This window comes from Rhinolophus ferrumequinum, chromosome 11, assembly GCF_004115265.2.
Source record: "Rhinolophus ferrumequinum isolate MPI-CBG mRhiFer1 chromosome 11, mRhiFer1_v1.p, whole genome shotgun sequence".
NCBI lineage: Eukaryota > Metazoa > Chordata > Mammalia > Chiroptera > Rhinolophidae > Rhinolophus > Rhinolophus ferrumequinum.
This window is the reverse complement of record NC_046294.1, coordinates 35,596,499-35,618,263: the sequence shown is the minus strand read 5'-3', so window position 1 is coordinate 35,618,263 and position 21,765 is coordinate 35,596,499. Positions and strand designations below refer to the sequence as shown.

The 21,765-nt window shown below is 35.9% G+C and overlaps 1 protein-coding gene across 3 annotated transcripts in view; it reads left to right on the top strand.

Annotated features, from left to right (window-relative positions):
- GTF2H1 (general transcription factor IIH subunit 1) overlaps positions 1-21,765 on the top strand; it is a 31,840-nt gene that overhangs the window by 7,024 nt on the left and 3,051 nt on the right. For all 3 annotated transcript variants that reach the window (XM_033120321.1, XM_033120323.1, XM_033120322.1), the window contains 13 exons: positions 1,020-1,188; positions 4,048-4,240; positions 5,119-5,284; positions 6,259-6,352; positions 7,841-7,990; positions 8,130-8,209; positions 12,216-12,343; positions 12,596-12,683; positions 16,091-16,179; positions 16,520-16,637; positions 18,970-19,060; positions 19,548-19,663; positions 20,838-20,930. In XM_033120321.1, the coding sequence (XP_032976212.1) occupies positions 1,035-1,188; positions 4,048-4,240; positions 5,119-5,284; positions 6,259-6,352; positions 7,841-7,990; positions 8,130-8,209; positions 12,216-12,343; positions 12,596-12,683; positions 16,091-16,179; positions 16,520-16,637; positions 18,970-19,060; positions 19,548-19,663; positions 20,838-20,930 (1,560 nt within the window). In that variant the 5' untranslated portion in view covers positions 1,020-1,034. The remainder of the gene's footprint in view (positions 1-1,019; positions 1,189-4,047; positions 4,241-5,118; positions 5,285-6,258; positions 6,353-7,840; positions 7,991-8,129; positions 8,210-12,215; positions 12,344-12,595; positions 12,684-16,090; positions 16,180-16,519; positions 16,638-18,969; positions 19,061-19,547; positions 19,664-20,837; positions 20,931-21,765) is intronic.

Here is a 21,765-nt window from a genome sequence, read left to right as displayed (position 1 = left end):
CTCACCTGATTGTTTGCATTACTGTACTTACCATATGTCTTATATTATGAAAGTTTATTAATTTTCCTGATACATATTAAGTTTGCTGAAGATACGGATCTTCTACAAAGAGTTGCCAGATATAGCACATAAAAATACAGGACACCCAATTTGAATTTTAGATAAAAACAAATAATGGTTTAGTATATGCAATATTTGGGACATACTTATACCAAAATTTTGTTTATCTGAAATTTACATTCTACTGAGCATCTTGTATTAGGTTGGTGCAAAAGTAACTGCTGTTTTGCAATTATTTGTAACCTTTTAAACCATAATTACTTTTGCACGAACCTAATATATTTTTGGACAACCCTACTTTTACAGGTTTTCTCTACCCAGCTCCTGTTTGCAACAAGGTTGTAGTCAGGAAGATAATCTTTGATTTGACTTCAACAGTCTAAAATGCACTGTTGTTAATTTGTAACATGTTAAAACAAAAAGAAATTTCAGTTTTATTTCCAAGTACACAGGAAGAAACCTAGACCAGGAATCAGGAAATGTGTGGTTTCACCTCTGGAAGTGGTTCTGGGAAGGTCACAAAACCCTGTGGCCCTTAGTTGTTTCAGTTAAAACAATTTGAACTAAATATTAATTAGGGTCCTGTGTAATTCTAAAATTTTGCAATTCTAAATATAGGTTACTTAAAAGACCACATATTTGTAGTCAAATCATGCAGTTAAGATTTAAGAATATAACATGAAAATAAAAATAAATTGAAAATACTCTGATTAGCATATGTAAAAATGGTTTAAACACTGCCAAATGTTATAAACTGTTAAGTGTGAGGTAAATTCACACCTGTGGTATGAGAAAATGAAATTCGATTTTTAGTGAGTAATGCCATACAACTTGATCTTCAACTTTGAATGAGGTAAGAGACTTTTTCCTCATTGTTTTAGGTTTTAGATTTGGAAGGGACTCTAGAAGTCAATAAATATGCCCGTAACTGAGATGAGAAATCTTTTTGTCTCTGTTAGCACCTTCTACCCATCATGGCAACTTCATCTGAAGAAGTTTTACTGATTGTAAAGAAGGTGCGTCAAAAGAAGCAAGATGGAGCTCTATACCTCATGGCAGAAAGAATTGCTTGGGCACCTGAAGGCAAAGATAGATTTACAATCAGCCATATGTATGCGGATATTAAATGTAAGTCAATATTAAGGTCTAATGTATGTCACATTTGTTAGTAATTTTAGAAAATTGCTTATAAAATCTGTGGATTTTTTAATATCCAAAAAATCAACCATATAGAAATCATTACAAAGTGGGATCACTGAATGTGTAGTAGTATTCTGTAACTTGCCTTTTCCACTTAATAATAGTGTGTACAGCTTTACCTCATCTCTGTACATCTCTACCTCATGTAAAGATCTCCACACATACCTTCTTTTAAGAGTCGCATAATACTCCACTGAATGGATATGCAATTATGTATGTAACCAGTCCTCTGTTGAAGAACATTTAGGAGGTTTCCAGAATTTCGTCATTGCAAACAATGTGGCAGTATACTAGATGTGTGTACCAGTATTTTTGTGAGGGTCGTGTATGGGATACAACCGTGCAGTGAATTTACTGGTTCAAATGGCTCATGCATTTAAAATGCTGATAGATGATGCCAAATTGCCCATTAATAAAATCGTATCGTTTCAGCAAGTTGTCAAATTAATCTTTAGTTATGTGGCCATCATCTGTTAAGAAGATAGATTCAGTTTTGTACTGAATGTAGATGGGAGAAATACAGAGCATAATATTTTTACATCCGTTTTATTTTTGTGATTTTCAAGTATGAAGGCAAAAATCAAAACCCTTTCTCTTTCCAAATTTGCAAGATTAACGTTGAATTATTACCTAAAGGGTTTGGTACTTTATGGCTCATTAATAGATTCATAAGTACCAAGCAAAAATAGGAAAGACCCCAGGGGAGACTGAACAACAAAGTTCTTGACAAATTATGGTATCTTAACTGTGACCATTAATAAGGATTTATTTATTTTCCTGGATGTAAAATTCTTCTAGATAAAAACGTGTGTAGATTTTAAGGAACATGACAGACACCTTGGAAAATAGATAACCCTTAACTTGCAAGTGCTCAATTTCCAAATGTCCTTTGTGTATGAACAGTTGCCCTAAGGACTTACTACCTCTACTTGCTGCTAGAAATGACCAAGACCCTCATCTTTCTCCACTGAAATAACTTAGAATCTTAACTTTCAAAAGGAAATACTGTTTAAAATTCATCATAACTCAGTATTGCTAAGCTATCTGGTCTTTTGTCTGCTATCCTAGTAACATTACCTCCTACTAAAACTTTGTTTCTGTGGAAAACAACGCCTCACCAGGTTCCGGATATTAGTCTTACAAGCTAACATTTGTACACAATAGACTCATAAATTAGGAACTGCCTGTATTAGCATTTCTATTAAACGGAAAAGCTAGCCTTATAGTTTTACAAAACACACTCTTTGTGATACCCACAGCATGCAATAAAGAATGGGCCTACGTCCATTTCACCACCACTCTCAGCTGTTGAGGAGAGCACATACTGAAACCTGGATCTGTGCCAGCTCAGTTTTCATTTTGAAGTTGAATATTTGACAGAATGCCCATTTCTGAAAGAAACCATTGAAAGCTATCAATAATAAATTACTAACGTGAAAATCTGCAGTTAAGTTAGCAAATTCAAAAATTTAGGCCACTCAGCAGCAAGAGCAAAGATAGAACAAGGATAAAGCAGTGACTGAGAAAAGATGCCTAGAAAGGAGAGATAGATTGTTTCGGAGGAGTGAGATAATGGAACAGCCTGGCTTATAGTGTAAATTGTAAGATATTTTATTTAAACTTGGTCTGGAAGCATCTTCATTGAAAAGGTTTCTGTTTATTTAAGGGGTTAGTAGGTTGGTTTGGGCTGAGGTCCAGGCATCATGTTCACAGTACCATGAGTCACCCATTTAACGGGACCAAGCCCCTCCATCTCTCTCCTTTGTGAAGAAGACAAGCAGTACTGTTGCCGCGAGGCCCACGCTTTGCTAACACAAGGTCTCCATTGTGCAGGTGTACCGGGCATGGCCAGCCCCAATTCATTATGAAAATCTGCAGTTATGGAAAAATTGAAGGAGTGAGTGGTACAGCGTGTGCCTATACAATATATCCCACCTAAACATTAGTTACTATTTTGCCATATTTGCTTTATTTTGTGTGCTTATAATATCACACCAAGAAAATTTTAATAAATACTCAGACCATTACATTTCCCCAGTTGTCCCAATAATGTTTCTTAGAGTTGTGATTTTTTTTCTTTTTAAACCAATATTCAATCTAGATTCATGTATGTAGTTGTAGTTTCTTTATCCTCTTAAGAATACAGGTTTGTAGAATATCACACATGCCGATTATGTCTGATTGTCTCTTGAACATTTTGTTTCTATAGACTTGTATTTCTTAGAAACCGAAAGTCAGGTGTACAAGCTTGATAACACTCAAAGATTTTCAGCAAGACAACTCATAGGTGGTGGTGTTTACTTCCTATTCTGTCACTTCAGGAAGCCCATTGTGTCAGGTTGTCCTGTTTTTAATGAGTTTAATTTGATCGCTTGGTTAAAGTGGTGACACCAAATCTCTCACATGTAAAATTGCATATGTTTGCAATTAATAAGTAAGCCATGGGCTGTGTGTTTTGAATCATGACAAGCCGTTTTTATTAATGATAATGTTGATTACAGGCAGCTGTTCAGGGTGGATTCAGGACTCCTGGGTGGCTGCTTAGAAAGTTTTAAAGAGATGTGCTCTGGCTGAATGGAAACAAAAGCCCTTTAGTCTCTGGAGGTGTAAGCAGTGGGTGAAAGATGCCACATGAAAAAGATACTGAAGAAGGAAGTAGAGTGTTAGCAGTGAATTTGTTGTATGGGATTATTTGACAAGAGTGTATTTCTGCAAAAGAAACAACCTATTGAGTGGCACTTTCCACAGTGTGTGTCCTCATCTAATTAACTTCATGCCTCTTTTTAGGTCAAAAAATCAGTCCTGAAGGAAAAGCTAAAATTCAACTTCAGTTGGTCCTGCATGCAGGGGACACAACTAACTTCCACTTTTCCAATGAAAACACAGCAGTCAAAGAGCGAGATGCAGTGAAAGACCTTCTTCAGCAGCTGCTTCCCAAATTCAAGAGGAAAGCAAATAAAGAACTTGAAGAGAAAAATAGGTAAAGGAGGAAAAGAATAGCCTTTTGAAGAGATGCTAGGTTCTCTCCAGTCTCGTACTAGAGTAATAGCTTGCTATTTCTCACCTCTTGTTCTTCGATAGTATAACAGGAAAATACAGGCTTTAGTATCTTCACCTCTATTTGATTCTCAATTTTAGCATTTTACTAACTGTTTGGCTTTGGGCAAATGAGAATGTATAAACTCAGAAGTTAAATTAACTGTCTCAAGCCCAACATCTCATTAGGAACAGAATTAAGATTCGAAGTTGCTAAGTTCCCTTAATTCTTTTTCCCAGTTCTCTGTCACAGAGAGGATACTAAACCATTAGAAGTATGTTTGTAAATAAGAAACCTGAAAGAAACCATACTGTTAAAAAGTTGAGAAAGCATGTAAATTGATGAGAATTTCTGCTAAGATGAATTATTCCATCACCAGTATCTTTCAGGCCATCGATGATTATGGCTCCAAGTACTTATCACCATGAAAAACTATTTGCTAGAAAATCTCCAGCATACCTCCTCTTTACCCCACTCACCTTTATTTGTAAAAAAGAATCCAGTGCAATACAAATATAGACACAATGACCTTGTATCACTGGGATATAGAGATGAATAAGACCAAAGCCATAACCTCAAAGAGTTTTACTCTTTACTTTTTTAGAATTACTTCCACTTGTCTCCAATTATTTTGTTCTCCAATTTTTTTCTCTTTTTTAAATTTTATTTTAAATTACTAACAATCTAAATGACCTCTGCTGCTCAATCATCACAAAATGAAAGTTGAGTGTTTCAGTATTTCATGTTGTTCAAGTCTAAAATGTTATGTAACTGGTGTTTTATTCTAGAAGTTCAATATACTTGATGTGTTCTTTCCCCAGAATGCTACAAGAAGATCCTGTTTTGTTTCAGCTTTATAAAGATCTTGTTGTGAGTCAAGTGATCAGTGCTGAGGAATTCTGGGCCAATCGTTTAAATGTGAACTCAACAGAGAGTTCTTCCACATCCAATCATAAGCAGGACGTTGGTATCTCTGCAGCATTTCTGGTATGTGACCCTTCTAGGTTTCTGAAGGGGAAAAAAGAAAACCCCAATGATATGTTAACAATGCCATTTCTTTTATAAAATTTAACGTTTCCTTAAAGTAAGTTAAGGAAGACTTCAGAATTCATGGTATTCTTCTAAAATATTTTTAAAATATGTGCAGTTTTTTTTCTTAATTTATATTTTTGCCAGTTATATTTTCTTGGGTTTTGGACTGGACCCTGGTGTGCTAGAATTCAAATGGACTTTGGAAAGACTCTTTCAGCAATTGGATTAATACTTATTTCGCATAATACTTTTAACATTCAGGGCTTTCTGGTATCTTTTTTATGATTGCTACATTTTGCTTATAATGCCAAGGTAAATGTATAATGACTGTATTATAGAAAAAGTAAGATTTATAAAATGTATCTTAGAGAAAAGTTGGAAATACTTTATCTGTGGAATTAGAAAACGGGATTCAGTTAGCCTATAGTCTGGTGGAACCGAAGCAGTATTTATACATTTAACAAAAATTTGAGTACCAATTATATGTTTGGCATCTTTCTGGGTGCTTAGTAGTGAATTGAATTAATAATGCCTTTTTTAAAGAAACCAGTCAATATTTGCTTATTTAGTAACCAAGGTGTATAGTACTTTGGGTAGCTGTATGAGTTTTTGTTAAAGCTCCTCTAGCTATCTGCCTTTGGCCACATGTAGATGTGCCTATTTGACCGTGTAGGATTTTCAAGGAAGCAGATTTCCTAGGTCACTAAGAGTATGTGAAACCAGGCCAGGCTTCTTTGAGTCCTGTTTCTCTGCAAAAGTAAAGGTGAGGGACTTATCTCTGTCTCTGTAGTTCATTCAGCAGATCTGTTTTTCCATCTTTGTCCAGTGTCTTTTGCATGCTTAGACACCTTCACCCGATATTTTAATGAATATAAATACACATATATATACACACATATATATATGTATATATATGGTCTTTATTTTAGGCTGATGTCCGGCCCCAAACAGATGGATGTAATGGTCTGAGATACAATTTAACCTCTGATATCATTGAATCCATATTTAGGACCTATCCGGCAGGTAAGAAGAATCAATTCTTCAGCTAGTTAAAATATTTGTTTGGATAAAATCAGTAATATAGCAATGAAAAACAAAGTTTTACCTTTATTCCTGATCAAGTGCAAAAAAAAATATGTGAAGTACTTTTATGTCATCCCAGACATACGGTAGGTATAAAGGGTTTAGTATATAATGTGCTGTCAGTGCATATCAGTTCATTGGTATGATGACTTTCCCATTCTTTCCATCAGTGGTTCCTAAACTTTATTTACCCTTAAACATACCTGAGCAAGATGACATGCCCCGAGGCATCAATAAATGAGTCTCTCTATAGCACTAACTCAGATCATCCATGCTGCCTCCAGAGTGACCTTTTAACTCACAAATCATTTCCCTTGCAGAAACCATCTTCCTACAATGTATAAATGTCTAGCCCTCCTGATTTCTGATGTGCAACCAAGGCTGAGAGCCACTGCTTTGGTCATTCTGACCAAATAGCGCTCTCTTAAACCACATGCTGTTCTCTCTTACCACTTCCTCATTCCTGCCTGTTTAGTTCTTAAAGAAACATTTCTCACCTGCAGAACTGAGCTCAAGCATTGCCTGACTATAAAAGCCTGACTTCTTCGGACAGATATAAGCCTCCTCCCCTTTTCTTCTGTAGCGCCTTGGGTCTGCTTCAAAGAGTTATTACTTGTAATGGAATTATTTTCATATCTTTCTGATAATAATATTAATTGTATAGTATTTACTGTGTGCCAGACACCATCATAAGGCCTTTATGTATATTAACTCATTTAGTTTTCACAAATACCCTATGAAGTAAGTAGTATTACCCCCATGTTACAGATGAGTAAACCAACATACAGAAAGAGTAAGTAATTTGCCCAGTGTCACACAGATGGTACGTGACAAACCTAGAATTTTAAACTTAGTCTCTCTGGTTCAAGAGACCATGCTCTTAACCTCTTTGCTCATTGGACTGTGAGCTTCTGGAGTGCTGAACTGATAGTCTAGTGGGTATTGAGATCTTTATTTCCCTAGCACCTAACACAGTGCCTTGGATTGAAAGCACACATACATAAATCATCAAACGAGCAAAACTTGGGTGACTCCAGAATTCTTGGTGTTTCTACTAAAACTTCGAAACTTGTGATTCTCTTGGTACAAAAGGTGGTTTTGTTTGCAATTTGTTAAGATTCATAAAGATAGTTAATCTTTCAAGTTATATTTCATATTTATAATTAGGTTATTTTATATAGTATATAAAGTTCGGCAGTTTCATAATCTAGTTTTTGCTATTAGTCTGTATTTCAACTAAATGGAGAGGTTTTAAGAAATGGAAATTCAGGAGTGGATGGTTAGCTCAGTTGGTTAGAGCGTGGTGCTGATAACACCAAGGTTGCCGGTTTGATCCCCACATGCTTACAGTGGCCCTCCTTAAAAAAAAGAAAAAGAAAAAAAGAAATGAAAATTCAGTATGTGACTCTTACGGTTTTTCTTTTACAGTAAAAATGAAATATGCAGAAAATGTTCCCCACAACATGACAGAAAAGGAATTCTGGACGCGTTTTTTCCAGTCCCATTATTTTCATAGGGACCGGCTGAATACAGGGTCAAAGGACCTCTTTGCAGAATGTGCCAAAATAGATGAAAAAGGTAATTGTTTATCCCTGTTTTTCCCTGACACACTCTATCATTTAATTTGCTGCTCTGTAGTCATGAGTGCTGTTAGTGAATTTTTTAATTTTTGAGAAAGGTAAGACTTGATCAACTTTTTATTTCATTGATTTTCTAGGGCTAAAAGCAATGGTTTCATTAGGAGTGAAAAACCCACTACTTGATTTGACCACTTTGGAAGATAAACCGTTAGATGAGGTAAGCAGTAGTAGAAGGATTTATCAGAGAAAACAGTCTTTTCCTAGTGGTCACCATGTTCATAGTTCTAAAATTGTCTTAAGTGTAGATGTTCCATTTGTGAGAATGTAAATCAAGTAAAATACAGTTATTTGAGTGATTTATCAGAAGTGCTTGTCAATAGCACTGTTCGCTATTAAAATTGCCTTGTTTCTAGAACTGAAATTCCGGAGTTGCTAAAACTTTTTTTAAAGACTTATCTAGCTCCCCCACCAGCAGTTCTCTAGGTAATAATGGAGGCTTAACATGTTGATGAGTGTGGCTTTGGGCACTAGGTAACATTAATCTCTAGAAATGTGGATAAATATTAGTAGATAAGGAAAAGATAACACATATTTGTTGATTGCTCACTATTTGCCAGACATTGAGCATGCTCTTGACCCTTACCCCACACTAGTCCCGATATGTTTCAACAGCTTGACCATCAAGTCTGAGCTACCTACCTTACATACTCTCACACAGCATCACGACTCTAGACTTGCACATTTATCCAGTCATGGAGAGAGAAGTGACCCCTTCTGGCCAAGGCTAATTCCATCCCTGCCTGTGTCTCCTAGGCTAGGAGGAACCTGCCTTCCTCAGTTATTCTCTTCACACTCTTAATATTTTAATTTCTTGCCCTTCTTTTGGCTCCTTTTCTGCTGGCCATAGACACATGCTTATACCTTTCTGTCTTTTTCCAACTTTTTCCTATTATTTTAGTGTATTTACTCACCACGTGAGAAAACCAATATTAAAATTTTGTCCTACAGTCTAAATTATATGTTAAATCATCCCCAAAAAAGGAAGCTTGTGAAATTGTAGAGATTACAACTTAATACGATGAGAAAAAAAAATTTTAGTGTTTTTGTATTTTTTCCCCCAGTAAAAATGATGGTATATTGCATACACATGTGTAACTTCCTTCTTTACTTTGTCTATTACCAATATCAGTCCAAGCTAAATATATCATAATTGTTAAGTACATAGACTTTAAAACCAAGTTACCTGGCTTAGATTCTGTCATTTTTTTTAACATTTCTAAGTCTAGTTTTCTTATAAATTGGGATTAATAGTACTGACTGTAAGGGATGTAGGAAAATTGGAGAAATGTTGTTTAAGGGTACAAACTTGCAACTATTAGATAAGTAAGTTCTGGAGCCCTAATGCACAGCATAGTCAGCAATACTATAAGTTTCAAAGTTGCTAAAAGACTAGATCTTAATTGTTCTCATCCAAAAAAAAAAAAAAATGATAAATAACTATGTGACATGATTATAGATGATTATAGAGGTATTAGCTAAAGTGGTAATCATATCGCAATATTTAAATGTATCAAATCAACACATTGTATTCCTTAAACTTATACAATGTTATGTGTCAGTTATATCTCAGTATAAAAAAAATACAGGGGGGAAAAAGTGCTGACCTGAGAGGTTTGCTACAAGAGTTAAGAGCCTGGAACATAGTAAATGTTCAGTAAGTAACAGTTGTTACTACTATTATCTACTTTTTTTAGTGCCTTCATAGTATTCCATTGTATAGAAACATTTATATAACTAATCCCCTTAATAGAAAAGTTAGTTGATTCAGTTTTCCTTTGGTCCCTCTTCTTCCCCTGTCATCCTCTAGTTGTAACTGTCCCAAGATATTGTCTTGGGCCTCCTTCTAAATGCATTCTCTCCATTTCATTGCTTTAGATGATAAAATGTAATGATAAATCCCAAATAGCCCAAGTCTGTCTAATCGCAGAACTCGTAAAATCATACGTATATCCAACTGCCTACTTGGTATCTTCACTTAGCTATTTCACAGACATTTCATTATAGCATGTACAAAATGGAACCTTTGCTTCCCAACCTCATAAATCTATTTCTTTTTGGGTCTTTCCTATTTCAGGGGAAAAAAAACAATTACCATAAACTTGGTTGCTCAATCCAAACCCTAGGAGTTGCATTTATTCCTCCCCTCCCTTCACCTCCAACATTCAGTTCATCAACAAGTCCTCTACAGTACATCTCTGATGTGTGTACATCCCTGTCTCCATAGATACTTACACCCTCTTCCTTGTAGGCTGCTACCATCTTTGGCTTGATTGTTTGCATTAGCCTCCTAATTGATCTTCCTATTTCCACTCTTGTTTCCTATAGGTTATTCTCCCCTAATAGTAAGAGTTTTAAATCAGATCACAATACTCGCCTATGTAAAATTCTTCAGTGGCTTCTCTCTGAACTTAGAGTAAAATCAGAACTCTTACAAGGCGCTTCTTTATTTGGCCTCTGACTACTTCTACCTTAATTTGGGCTACTTTCACTCATTCATGTTCCAAACACAATGACCTTCCAGGTCCATCCCAAGCTTTTTCTACCTCAGGGTCTTTGCACTTGCTATTCCTTCTTCTTGCTCTTCTACCTAACTAGTAGCCTCTACCAATCTTTTAGACATCTGTTCTATTGTCACCTTTCCAGAGAGACCATTTCTAACCTCACTGTGTAAAATAGTTCCTCCTCCCAATCTAGTCACTACATCATGTCACCCTCTTTATTTTCTTTCTTTTTTTATTATTTTTAGGGGAACAGGACTTTATTGGGGAACAGTGTGTACTTCCAGGGCTTTTTTCCAAGTCAAGTTGTTGTCCTTTCAGTCTTAGTTGTGGAGGGCGCAGCTCAGCTCCCGGTCCAGGTGCCGTTTATAGTTGCAGGGGGCACAGCTCACCATCCCTTGTGGGAGTTGAACCAGCAACCTTGTGGTTGAGAGGATGTGCTCCAACCAACTGAGCTATCCGGGAGCTCAGCGGCAGCTCAGCTCAAGGTGCCGAGTTCCATCTTAGTTGCAGGGGGCGCTCGCTGCCCACCATCCCTTGTGGGACTCGCGGAATTGAACCGGCAGCCTTGTGGTTGAGAGCCCACTGGCCCATGTGGGAATAATCGAACCGGCAGCCTTCGGAGTTAAGAGCATGGAGCTCGAACTAACTGCCTGAGCCACCGGGCCGGCCCACCCTCTTTATTTTCTTCATAACATTTGTCACTTTCAAAAGTGATCTTGGTTTTATCTTGTTTTGTCAGTTGTCAGTCTCCCCTCAGTAAAGTGTAAATTTGTGAGGCCGATTGTTCTTGGTCTAGCCCCAGAACATGGCATGTATTAGGCACTCAGAAATTATTTGATAAATGAACGAGTGGCATATCAGTCTTTTTATGATCTTTTACCTCTTTAGCCTTATGTCTCAGCAATCTCTGGCCCACCCTTCATTGCAGTTATACTGAGCTACATACAAACTCATAAATTGCTTCTATACCTTTGTGTAAGTAGTTTGCTCACCATGAAGTTTTGTCGTCTCCATATCTACCTTGCAAGCACCGGTTTACCTTATGATGCTCCATGAAGCTTTTCAAAACTGCCCCTCCTCGCCTCTAGTGGGATTCACTACTTTCTTTCTTGTAGCACTTATAAGTCTTAATTGTGTGTACTAGTTTGCAGCCTACCATCCCATTAACCAGTATTTTGGCTCCTTTGGCACAAAGACTTAGCAACTTTCTATCTATAGAACCTAATACATAATATGCACTCAGTGCGTGTTTGAAAACATTATCTCATTTAATTCTCCAATATCCCGTTTTATAGAGCTTGCCTAGACTAATGTTGGAAAAGTGATAAAGCGAGAATTTGAATTCATATCTATCTGACTCCAATGCTTTTTTCCACTGTATTCTGTTCCTTCATTCAATATTTTGCTAACCAGGTCCAAAATTGCTCTAAAAAAATCTAGAGCTTAAGATTTTTTTTTTGGTGATGATAAAAGGAGTTAGTGGTATTTCATAATTTTTTTGTGTATATGTTATTTTCAAATGTATACCTATAAATAATAGTAATGCTCAGAATTAATAAAGTCCCATCATCCAGAAAGTTTTTGCAACTAAGCATGTCTTTCATAACATAAGAAAATCAGAACTTTATTTTGACTTTTAATATTCTACATTGTTTCTCCTAGGGCTATGGCATATCCTCTGTGCCATCTACTTCTAATTCTAAATCCATAAAAGAGAATAGTAATGCTGCCATCATCAAACGATTTAACCATCACAGTGCCATGGTCCTGGCAGCAGGTCTCAGGAAACAGTTAAGTATACACACAGAGGTGCAGTAACGGGACAGGTCTCAGGAAACAGTTAAGTATACTCGCAGAGGTGCAGGAACTGGGCGGGTCTCAGGAAACAGTTAAGTATACGCAGAGGTGCGGTAAAGGGTAGGGTCTCAGGTAACAATTAAGTATATGCGCAGAGGTGCATGAACTGGGCTGTCCAAGATCGCCAGAAGGAGTTGTGTTATTCTTGTGGTTTTTATCATTAATTTTTTTTTCTTTATTTTTAGAGAAGCACAAAATGAACAAAATGGTGAGCCCAGCAGCATCGATGGAAATTCCGGAGATGTAGACTGCTTTCAGCCAGCAGTCAAAAGGGTATGGATCAAAAGTCTGAAACGTTTAGGGAGGGCTCAGGTTTCTCCAGATACCTTATAGTATAACTGCTAATACTTCATGTTGACCTTTGGTTATTTCAAATGACTCAGTTCTTCTGACAAAGACTTTAAGTATTTGGCTTAAATTGTAGAACATTTTAGAATACTTCCTCAGTTTTGGCTTTCCAGACTTCCATGGACTCATGTCTGTTGACTATTTTTATTGTTTGTTTGTTTTTCCCCCTTCACACGCATACATACACATATATTGACATACAGTTTTCTGGGAAAGTATTCAACAAAGGCAGTGTTTGGGAGAGAAAAACTGAAGGTTTGTATATATGATCTTTAAAGATAGAATTTGGCCCTCAAACCTAGCATTTCAAGGCTAAATATGTCTTTTCCTTAAATATTGAAGAAGTCACTTCAGGGTGTAGGGGAGTATGGACAGAGTTACCTACTTGCATACTCCTTCTTTCCCTACAGCTTTACCAAGCCACCCTCTCCCTGTTTTTTTAAAGTTCTTCCCTCCCCACTTATAAAAATAAATTATGATAAAACTTTTCTTAGAGGGTAATATATATTAAAATTTTTTAAGTTTTACGCCCTTAATTCCACTTCTGGACAGTGTTCCACTTTGGATTTTTTTTTCTTTTTCTGTTTACTTTGATCATTTATTCAGTTCTTTAGATTCCACATATAAGTGAGATTATATGGTATTTGTCTTCGATTGATTTCACTTAGCATAATGTTCTCTAGGTCCATATGGACATTTATTTTTTAAAAAACTAAAGATGTAGGGGGCAGCCGGTTAAGTCAGTTGGTTAGAGCGTGGTGCTCTTAACAACGCTGCTGATTCGATCCCCACATGGGCCACTGTGAATTGCACCCTCCTCAACTAGGTTGAAACAACTACATGTCTTAGAGTTGATGGGTCCTGGAAAAACACACTTAAAGTAAATAAAAATTAAAAAAAACAACTAAAGATGTGCACAGATTTAGATACTCATTACAGTATTATACTCATTATAGTATTATAATACAGAAAATAGCAAACATCCTGTCATCTGTGGTGTATCCCTACAGCGAAGATTGATGCAGCCATTATTTTAAAAGATTAATGATGTATTGAATTAAAAAGAATTCACATATACCATAACAGTAGTTCGGTTTATAAAAATTTAAAATCACGAAACCATTTTTGAATTGCCTAAAATACTATACTAGGTGGTGGGAAACAAAATGAATAAGTTCTTGTCCTCAAGGAGTTTGGTGTCTATAAGTAAGACAAAATCAAAAGAAAAGTTACAAGACAAAATTTAAAATACCTATCGTAAATAATTGTGTTATTTACGATAGGAACCAAAGAGAATATAAATAAATAGAATAGTTCACATAGCAGATTGTATGATGTAATTTCACATGGAAAAAGTTTATGAACTTTAAAAGGGCCTTTAAAAGAATATGCTAAATGGTTATCTTTCCATAAAGGGATTATGAATGTGAGCCATACATTATTTCATGTATTTCAGTAACTTAATATGTTTCTACAGGCATGTGCTCTTTTAAAATTAATAAGCCAATAAGATTTGTCTTCTAAACTAAGAAAAGTGAAACTGCAATGTAAGTTATACATATTAAAGAAGAAATCTAGGAAATGATGCTTTTCTTTGTAATACTATTGCACTATCCTTGATTCTTGGTAGTGAAAGAGTTGTCTAGAATCATTATGTGAATTTCACAGTATTCTATAATAGATGCTGACTCCAGATAATCCTTTCAAGAAAGTCAATAGTTGTGTGCTGTGTGTTCTACAAATGGTTTTGTAGCTTGAGAGATTCCAAAATAATAATAGAGTTCTTCTATTTATGGAGCTTTCAGTTAAGATTGCAAGTTAGGAGACCTAACTCCGCTCTGACAGAATTTTAGGATTTGGATTATTATGGAGGTTGGGTAGGAACATGACTTAGGTAAGGCAACAGCAGGAGTGAAAGTGAGCTGGACATATGTGAAAAGTAATGAAGACATTAGTATGCCTTGAAGTTGGCTGAAGGGCATAGAGTTGAGAAAATTAGTCTAAGTAAGGTGGGACTGACTGTTGTGTTACTCCAGGTACCACGCAGAGGTCAGATTTGTTCCTATACTATGAGAGGATTATTCAGACTCTTAAAATAGGGGCAATTTAAAATACTGTTTTCAAGTTGATTTTTTTTGTGATATGTTTAATAACCTAAATATTTTGATCCCACTTTTAGTAGATGCTGATGAGAGTTGACCAGATGAATTTCATAAGTATGTAGAGGATGAAATATTACAGAATTATTTTCACACATGTTTACATAGATTGTCTTCATGTGTCTTTTATAATTAACGTGTTTTATTATAAGACTATAGAAATTTAGCAGTTTGTTACTAGCATAGGAGAAAACAGATTGGTAAAACCAAAGTAAAGGGGTTCAGAAGTAAACCCAAATAGGGGCGGCTGGATGGCTCAGTTGGTCAGAGCACGGTGCTCTTAACAACAAGGTCACCAGTTTGATTCCCACATGGGCCAGTGAGCTGTGCCCTGCACAACTATATTGAAGACAATGAGCTGCCGCTGAGCTCTTGGAGGAGCAGCTGGATGGCTCAGTTGGTTAGAGAGGGAGCTCTCAACAAGGTTGCCGGTAAAATTCCCTCATGGGATGGTGGACTGCGCCCCCTGCAACTAAAGATTGAAAACGGCGACTGGACTTGGAGCTGAGCTGCACCCTCCACAACTAGATTGAAGGACAACGACTTGGAGCTGATGGGCCCTGGAGAAACACACTGTTCCGCAATATTCCCCAATAAAATTTATTTAAAAAAAAAAAAGTAAACACAAATACATGGAGGAATTAAATATAATATATGATAAACGTGGCATTTCAGAATCAGTGGGAAAAGATTATTCTACAAATGTTAGTAGGACTGATGACTAGTGAAAAGAAATTCATTGCTTCTTATTCCAAAATAAGTTCCAAGTGGATCAAAGATTTAAGGAAAAAGTTAATCCACAGAGGAATAAGCAAAAGAAATAATTAAAGCCAAAAAACACCAAATTGGAAAAAAGGTATTTACAACACATATAATAAAATTAGTCTTTTATTTTGGGGGGAAAATAGTAAAATGCATATTTTCCCCTACCAGATTGTCAAAAATTAGAAGTTCAATAATAATTACTAGTATGGTCAGAGTGTAGGAAAACAGGTTCTCTGTGATTGGTGAGAAAATGAATTCGATCATCTGTAGAATAGTCATCTCCAAAAAGTGAAACTCATGATAGGATGACTTTATAATTTACCCTCTGTACCATTTTACTTGTTCAGTCACATTCATTACTTTTATAAGGGAAAGTTATAATAAAAAGTTCTATGTTAATAATTATAGGCGAAGTTACAAGAGTCCATTGAATATGAAGACTTGAGGAAAAATAATTCCATGAAAACGATTGCACTAAATCTCAAGAAGTCAGATAGGTAAGTTCGGTCAATATTAAATTAACTTGGGGCAGAATAGTTATATAACACAAGTCATTGCAGAGTATATTCTGCAAGTATAGCATTCAAGTTTTAATCAGTTTGTTACCATAAAAGTACAGTGTCCTTTTTCCTTAAAAATTTACTTCCTGCATCTCAGAAAGGGCTCCTAAATGATCAAAGCCACAAAAATAAATATTGGTTCTCTGTGCTGTTTTAACTATGTTATCATTTTTTTGCTTTGGGGAATGTTGTATTGAGATCAGTAAAATATTTGAAAGACAAATGATGGGCACCTTTATTCTGTGTGATTAGTCATTTCTTCTTTGGTTATCTTCAGGTATTATCATGGTCCAACTCCAATCCAGTCACTACAGTATGCAACAAGTCAGGACATTATTAATTCTTTTCACGGTATTAGACAAGAAATGGAAGCATATACACCCAAATTAACTCAGGTAGGTAACTTGTACTGTTTGAAAACCAGGATTCCCATAGTTGTTTCCTCTTTATGAGCACAACCAAATTGAACTACATAACTAATATTTTAATTGGGTTTAAAGACATATGTCTGCTAAACAAATTGAAAAAAGTTAAGGGATAGGGAGAAAAGGTATTTGGCATTATTCAAGAAGCGTCTGAAGATAATGAAAAATAAGATGAGTTTTGTTATTGGTAATTTTTTCCTTCTATATATAGTTTTATCGGTCATCTCTCCCAGAAAACTTCTAGACATCACGCTGCATGACCTCAAACTCAAAATATATAAAACAGAGCTCATTTTTCTTCATTTTTCCCCACCCTTATTCATACTTAAGTTGATCAGCAAGTTCTGTCAATACTTCATTATTTCTTGACTCTGTCACCTTTATTTAGGCAAACCTGAGCCATTTGCCACACTGCCACTGCAAGTTATCGTTCTGAAGACATAAATCTAATATGACCACTCTGCAGCTTAAAAACCTTCAGTGTCCCCTTTGTTGCCACAGTAATTAGTATCTGCCTTGTTTCTCCACCAAAAAAGTTACTGGTTTTCCCTTTGTAATTAATAAGTATCTCATGGGGAGATACTTTAAGAATATGGAAATGTTCTGTTTCCCATAAAACTTTTACCCACTAGTTTTTAAAATCCATTGGTGATTCTTGCCGAAAACAGTTATTACTATGGTGGTGGTTAAATGGTGATTTTCTAATTCCATCATTCATTCTACATTTGTCAGTTGACATTCTGCTAAAACGAGTTTCCTTCCCTTCTCCTGTATTTATTTATTTACTTATTTATATCTGCATGGATCTGTGGATTCTTATATTAGCCTATGGGTTATAAATTATTGCTCTTTTTTTAAACTAAGGTATAATTTACATACAGTAAAATTGACTTTTTTTTAGTCTATTCTGTGGGTGTAAATAAACATATACAGTTGTACCACCACCAACACAAGATAGAAAAAACAATTTTGTCACCCCCAGAAGTATGCCCCTTTATAGTCAGACCCTCCCAAGTCCTTCACACTGGCTTCTGCGTTTTTCTGATAATGTTTTTGTCAATTTGAGCCCCTCTGCTGTTTATGGCACAATGAGATCGGTGTTTCAGGTTCATCTTAACACTTTCCCTGCCCCAAGCACAGAATCGTTCTTTTAGTACTGAGTAGATTGAGAAACCCAGATCCCAAGTGCTGGGTTTACTCTGCTATTGGGGTGTCATTTGCTACTGGTGTTATTGTCCCCTCAGCAGACAGAACTAGGAAATATATATATGTACATGTATGCACACATAACAAATTTCGGCTTACTTGACTACTTCTTTCCTTCTAGTCTATAATTGCCCACGGTAGACCTAACTTTTAAACTGTGCTCAGTCTTAAATATTTAGATCGCTTCCCGTATCCACCCTATACCCCCAAAAAGTGATTTCATTATCTGAGACACATGAATTGAGTCAGGAAGGCCCAAGAGATTATCTGTCTGTCCTCGGATGTGTATACCTGAGTGCAGCCAGTGGCTAGTCAGCAAGCTCAGCAAGCACAGAAACTTCTGGTTATAATGCATTATAAAATTTCTGACAAAAGGAAATAGGAATAAGGTGACTTACTCCTTGACTCCTGGTTGCCATGTGCGGTACTTGACACCAAGCTTAATTTTTTTTTTTAATCCAGCCCATACACTCATGGATTTATACTTGTAAAAACTCCATTGAAAAACTTGAGACACACTAGCCCTGCACTTGAGTTATTCAACAAATGATTTGTTCCTCTCTGTAGCCACCAGTGCCTGTCACTTGTTAGGCACTCATTGAATAGACTAGTCAGTTATGTCCCTAAATGTTGATACTAACACAGTGGGGAATACATTTTTTCCCCTTTTAGCTAAGTGTATTCACGTCCTTAAAAAATGACAACTGATGTATTTCTGCTCTGTTGGGGTTTTATGTTTTCCCAGCTGCCAGCAAGGATATATGTTAATGTTGTTTTACTTGACTTCTTTTCTTAAACTCAATTTTACCTTCAGTGGTTAAGAGTTCACAAGTAAAGTTGAATCAGTGCTTAAGAAAAAGCTTGACTAGGCAAAAGCATGTGAGTTTTGACTTTCCTGGTACTTCTGAAAGATTGGTAGGTATTCTCTTTCTACACACTGTGTCTCTGGCCTCATGGAAAGTAGTTCACTCTGCTTACTATAAATTATGTATTTATACAGGAATAAAGACTTGCTGGACATTTCGCTATAAAACTGAAATGTCAAGTAAGAAAGATGGCAAAAGAAAAGAAACCCACTTTCTATGTTGTCTTTCAGGTTCTCTCCAGTAGTGCTGCCAGCAGTACCATCACAGCACTGTCCCCTGGAGGAGCACTTATGCAGGGAGGGACACAGCAAGCCATAAACCGTATGTGCTGGGCCAGCTTCCGTTGCTATCCCTTTACTTAAATTAGCTCTAAAGAGCGCATTGAGAGGAGGGCTAACATTTTATTGGTTGGTTCTTTTTTTTTTTTTTTGGAACATTTCTGGGATTTTGTTTTGTTTTTATGCATCCAGATCCTGAAACATATCTAGACAATAACTTAGGTTTCAAAATTGTCTTAATGTTACAAACAGTGGCACATTAGCAGTCTCCCTATATCATTCTAAATGCTCTCCTTTTTCCACTCCTTCCTCTTAGAATAAAGGGAAACCTAAAAGTTTTTCCAAAATCTCAAGGATATTTAAATTCTGTGACCTGTCAACTACAAAATCAGTAATTTGTCTCAGGATAGTATACCCTGGTTTGGCATTGGCAAAGAGCACATGTTCACATTTATTCTCTGAGTGGTCATTCTTTCAGAGACTATACATATGTGAAAATAGCTTTTACCCTCTGGACCTTTGTTTTGCAGAAATGGTGCCAAATGATATTCAGTCTGAATTGAAACACCTGTATGTGGCTGTTGGGGAACTTCTACGGCACTTCTGGTCCTGCTTTCCTGTTAATACACCATTCCTAGAAGAAAAGGTCAGAACCAGTTCCAAACACAGCTATTGTGGTAGTGTGACTTAATGAGGTATTATGTTGAAATCTGAAAATTGTATTAAGTATTTACCGTGTGCCAAACACTGGGATAACTTACTTTGCACACGTTGTTTCATTTAAGCCTCAAAGCATCCTGATGGAATAGGTACTGATACCAATTCTGTAGGTGAAGAAACTTGAGGTCCAGACCAGTTCCATGACATGATTGTACATCTTAAAACATGTGTTTACACTAAGCCACTGGGAGTGACCGAAGAACAGAGACCCAAAACAAGTCACATCAGTAAAATTACTTATTTGGTACATTTTTTCGGGGTAATGAAATCTAAACTGAGATTGACAACAAATACAGCACTCGCTATTTAACACTAAAACCCTCTTAACCAATTAAACGACATTTGACAAATAGAAAAATATAGTATTAATAGTAATAGCTTTACTATATAGTTTGCTCTTATAAACAATTTTTAAGAGAAAGATAAATGCCCCCATTAAAAATAATACGCAAAAGAGTTTTAACAGGCAGCTCACTAAAAAATGCAAGTGGCCCAATAAACATAAGAGGAAATTTTCATACTCACTAGTATTCAAATAAATTATCTTTAAAACTACAGGAAAAAAGCATTTTTCATCTGTAATCTGCAAAAAACCAAAAAACTTAAAATGATCAGTGTTGGCTGAGTTGCTAAGAGTCCTTCCCCTAGTAGTGCTGCCTTTTTGAAAAATGCTTTGATGCAGAATTTCAACATTTAGAAATTTAACCAAAGGAAATAATCAGGTATGTAGATTGAGCCATAAAGATGTTCCTCTACCGCTGTCTATGAAAGAAAATGTGGAAATGGCCTTAATGTCTACCAGAAGGCGATTGGTTAAAGAAGCATTTGAATGTGTTATGATCTCATATGAGTGGTAGATATAAGAACTATATTTTTATTTTCTTCCTTTTGCATTGTTTAAATTTTTCTACAACTGTTATTTATTACCTTTAGGATAGACATTTTTTTAATTTAAAAAAATATAATTATATATTGCTTCTCTGCCTGGTAGAGCCAAATAATCTAAAAAAAACAAAGTAGACTTTCTGTGTGGGTTTTTTTAATCCCTATGGGTTCTTTGAGATTTCTCTTTAATTCATTATTTCTCTCTCCTTTTTTAGGTAGTGAAAATGAAAAGTAATTTGGAACGATTCCAAGTTACAAAGCTCTGCCCATTCCAAGAAAAAATTCGAAGACAGTATTTAAGCACAAATGTAAGGCAACAATCTGATTTTGGCCTGATTTTCTTTCTCTGTGTGGTAAAATGATGCATTAACTTGTAGGAAATGTAGTTAATTCAAGTGAACTTGAATTAATTGTAGTAAAATGATGAATTAACTATTCATGTAAATGAATAGGTACATTGTTTTGTTTTTTTTTCTGTTGCTTGGATACTGTTTTTTAATTCTAAAATGTATCATAGTATTTAGAAGACTGTTTAAAATACATGTGCTTTTTAAAATAATAAAACAAATAACTCTGTGCTCACCAATCCCGGTGGAAAATAGAACAATTCCAGTCCCCACAGGGATTCTCTGAGTACCCCTGTCCAATTGCCTATCCCTCCCTCACTCTTCCTGAAGGCCATGACTAACCAGGTATTTGTAATAATCATCTCCATGTATTTCACATAGATAAACATCCTGTGTGTGTGTTTCTAAAAAATAAATTTTATTTTGAAAACCTGAGTAGCAGGCACAAACCCAGCAATGCAAAGAAATGCCGAATTGCCACTCTCTGGTAGGAAATCATAAAGTTCTTGGGTTATGGTCTGCCAGGAGCTTCCCTGATTGTTTATAGCAGGGTGGGGCAATGGAAGAGGTAGTGAGTGAAGTGTCACTTTGTGCCCAAGATTTTTTGCTTTGTTTTTAATACACAGATAGAGCAACCACACAAGATCATTTTTTGTGTGTATTATGCAAATCCTCTCAGATGACTGGGAAAGAATAGTATATAGAAACGTAGGATTCAGTATTTCAGTAAGTAGGATAATCAAAAAGGGAAGTTTTCTAATTGAAAGCTAAAAAATCATCAGTAAGATTTTTAAGG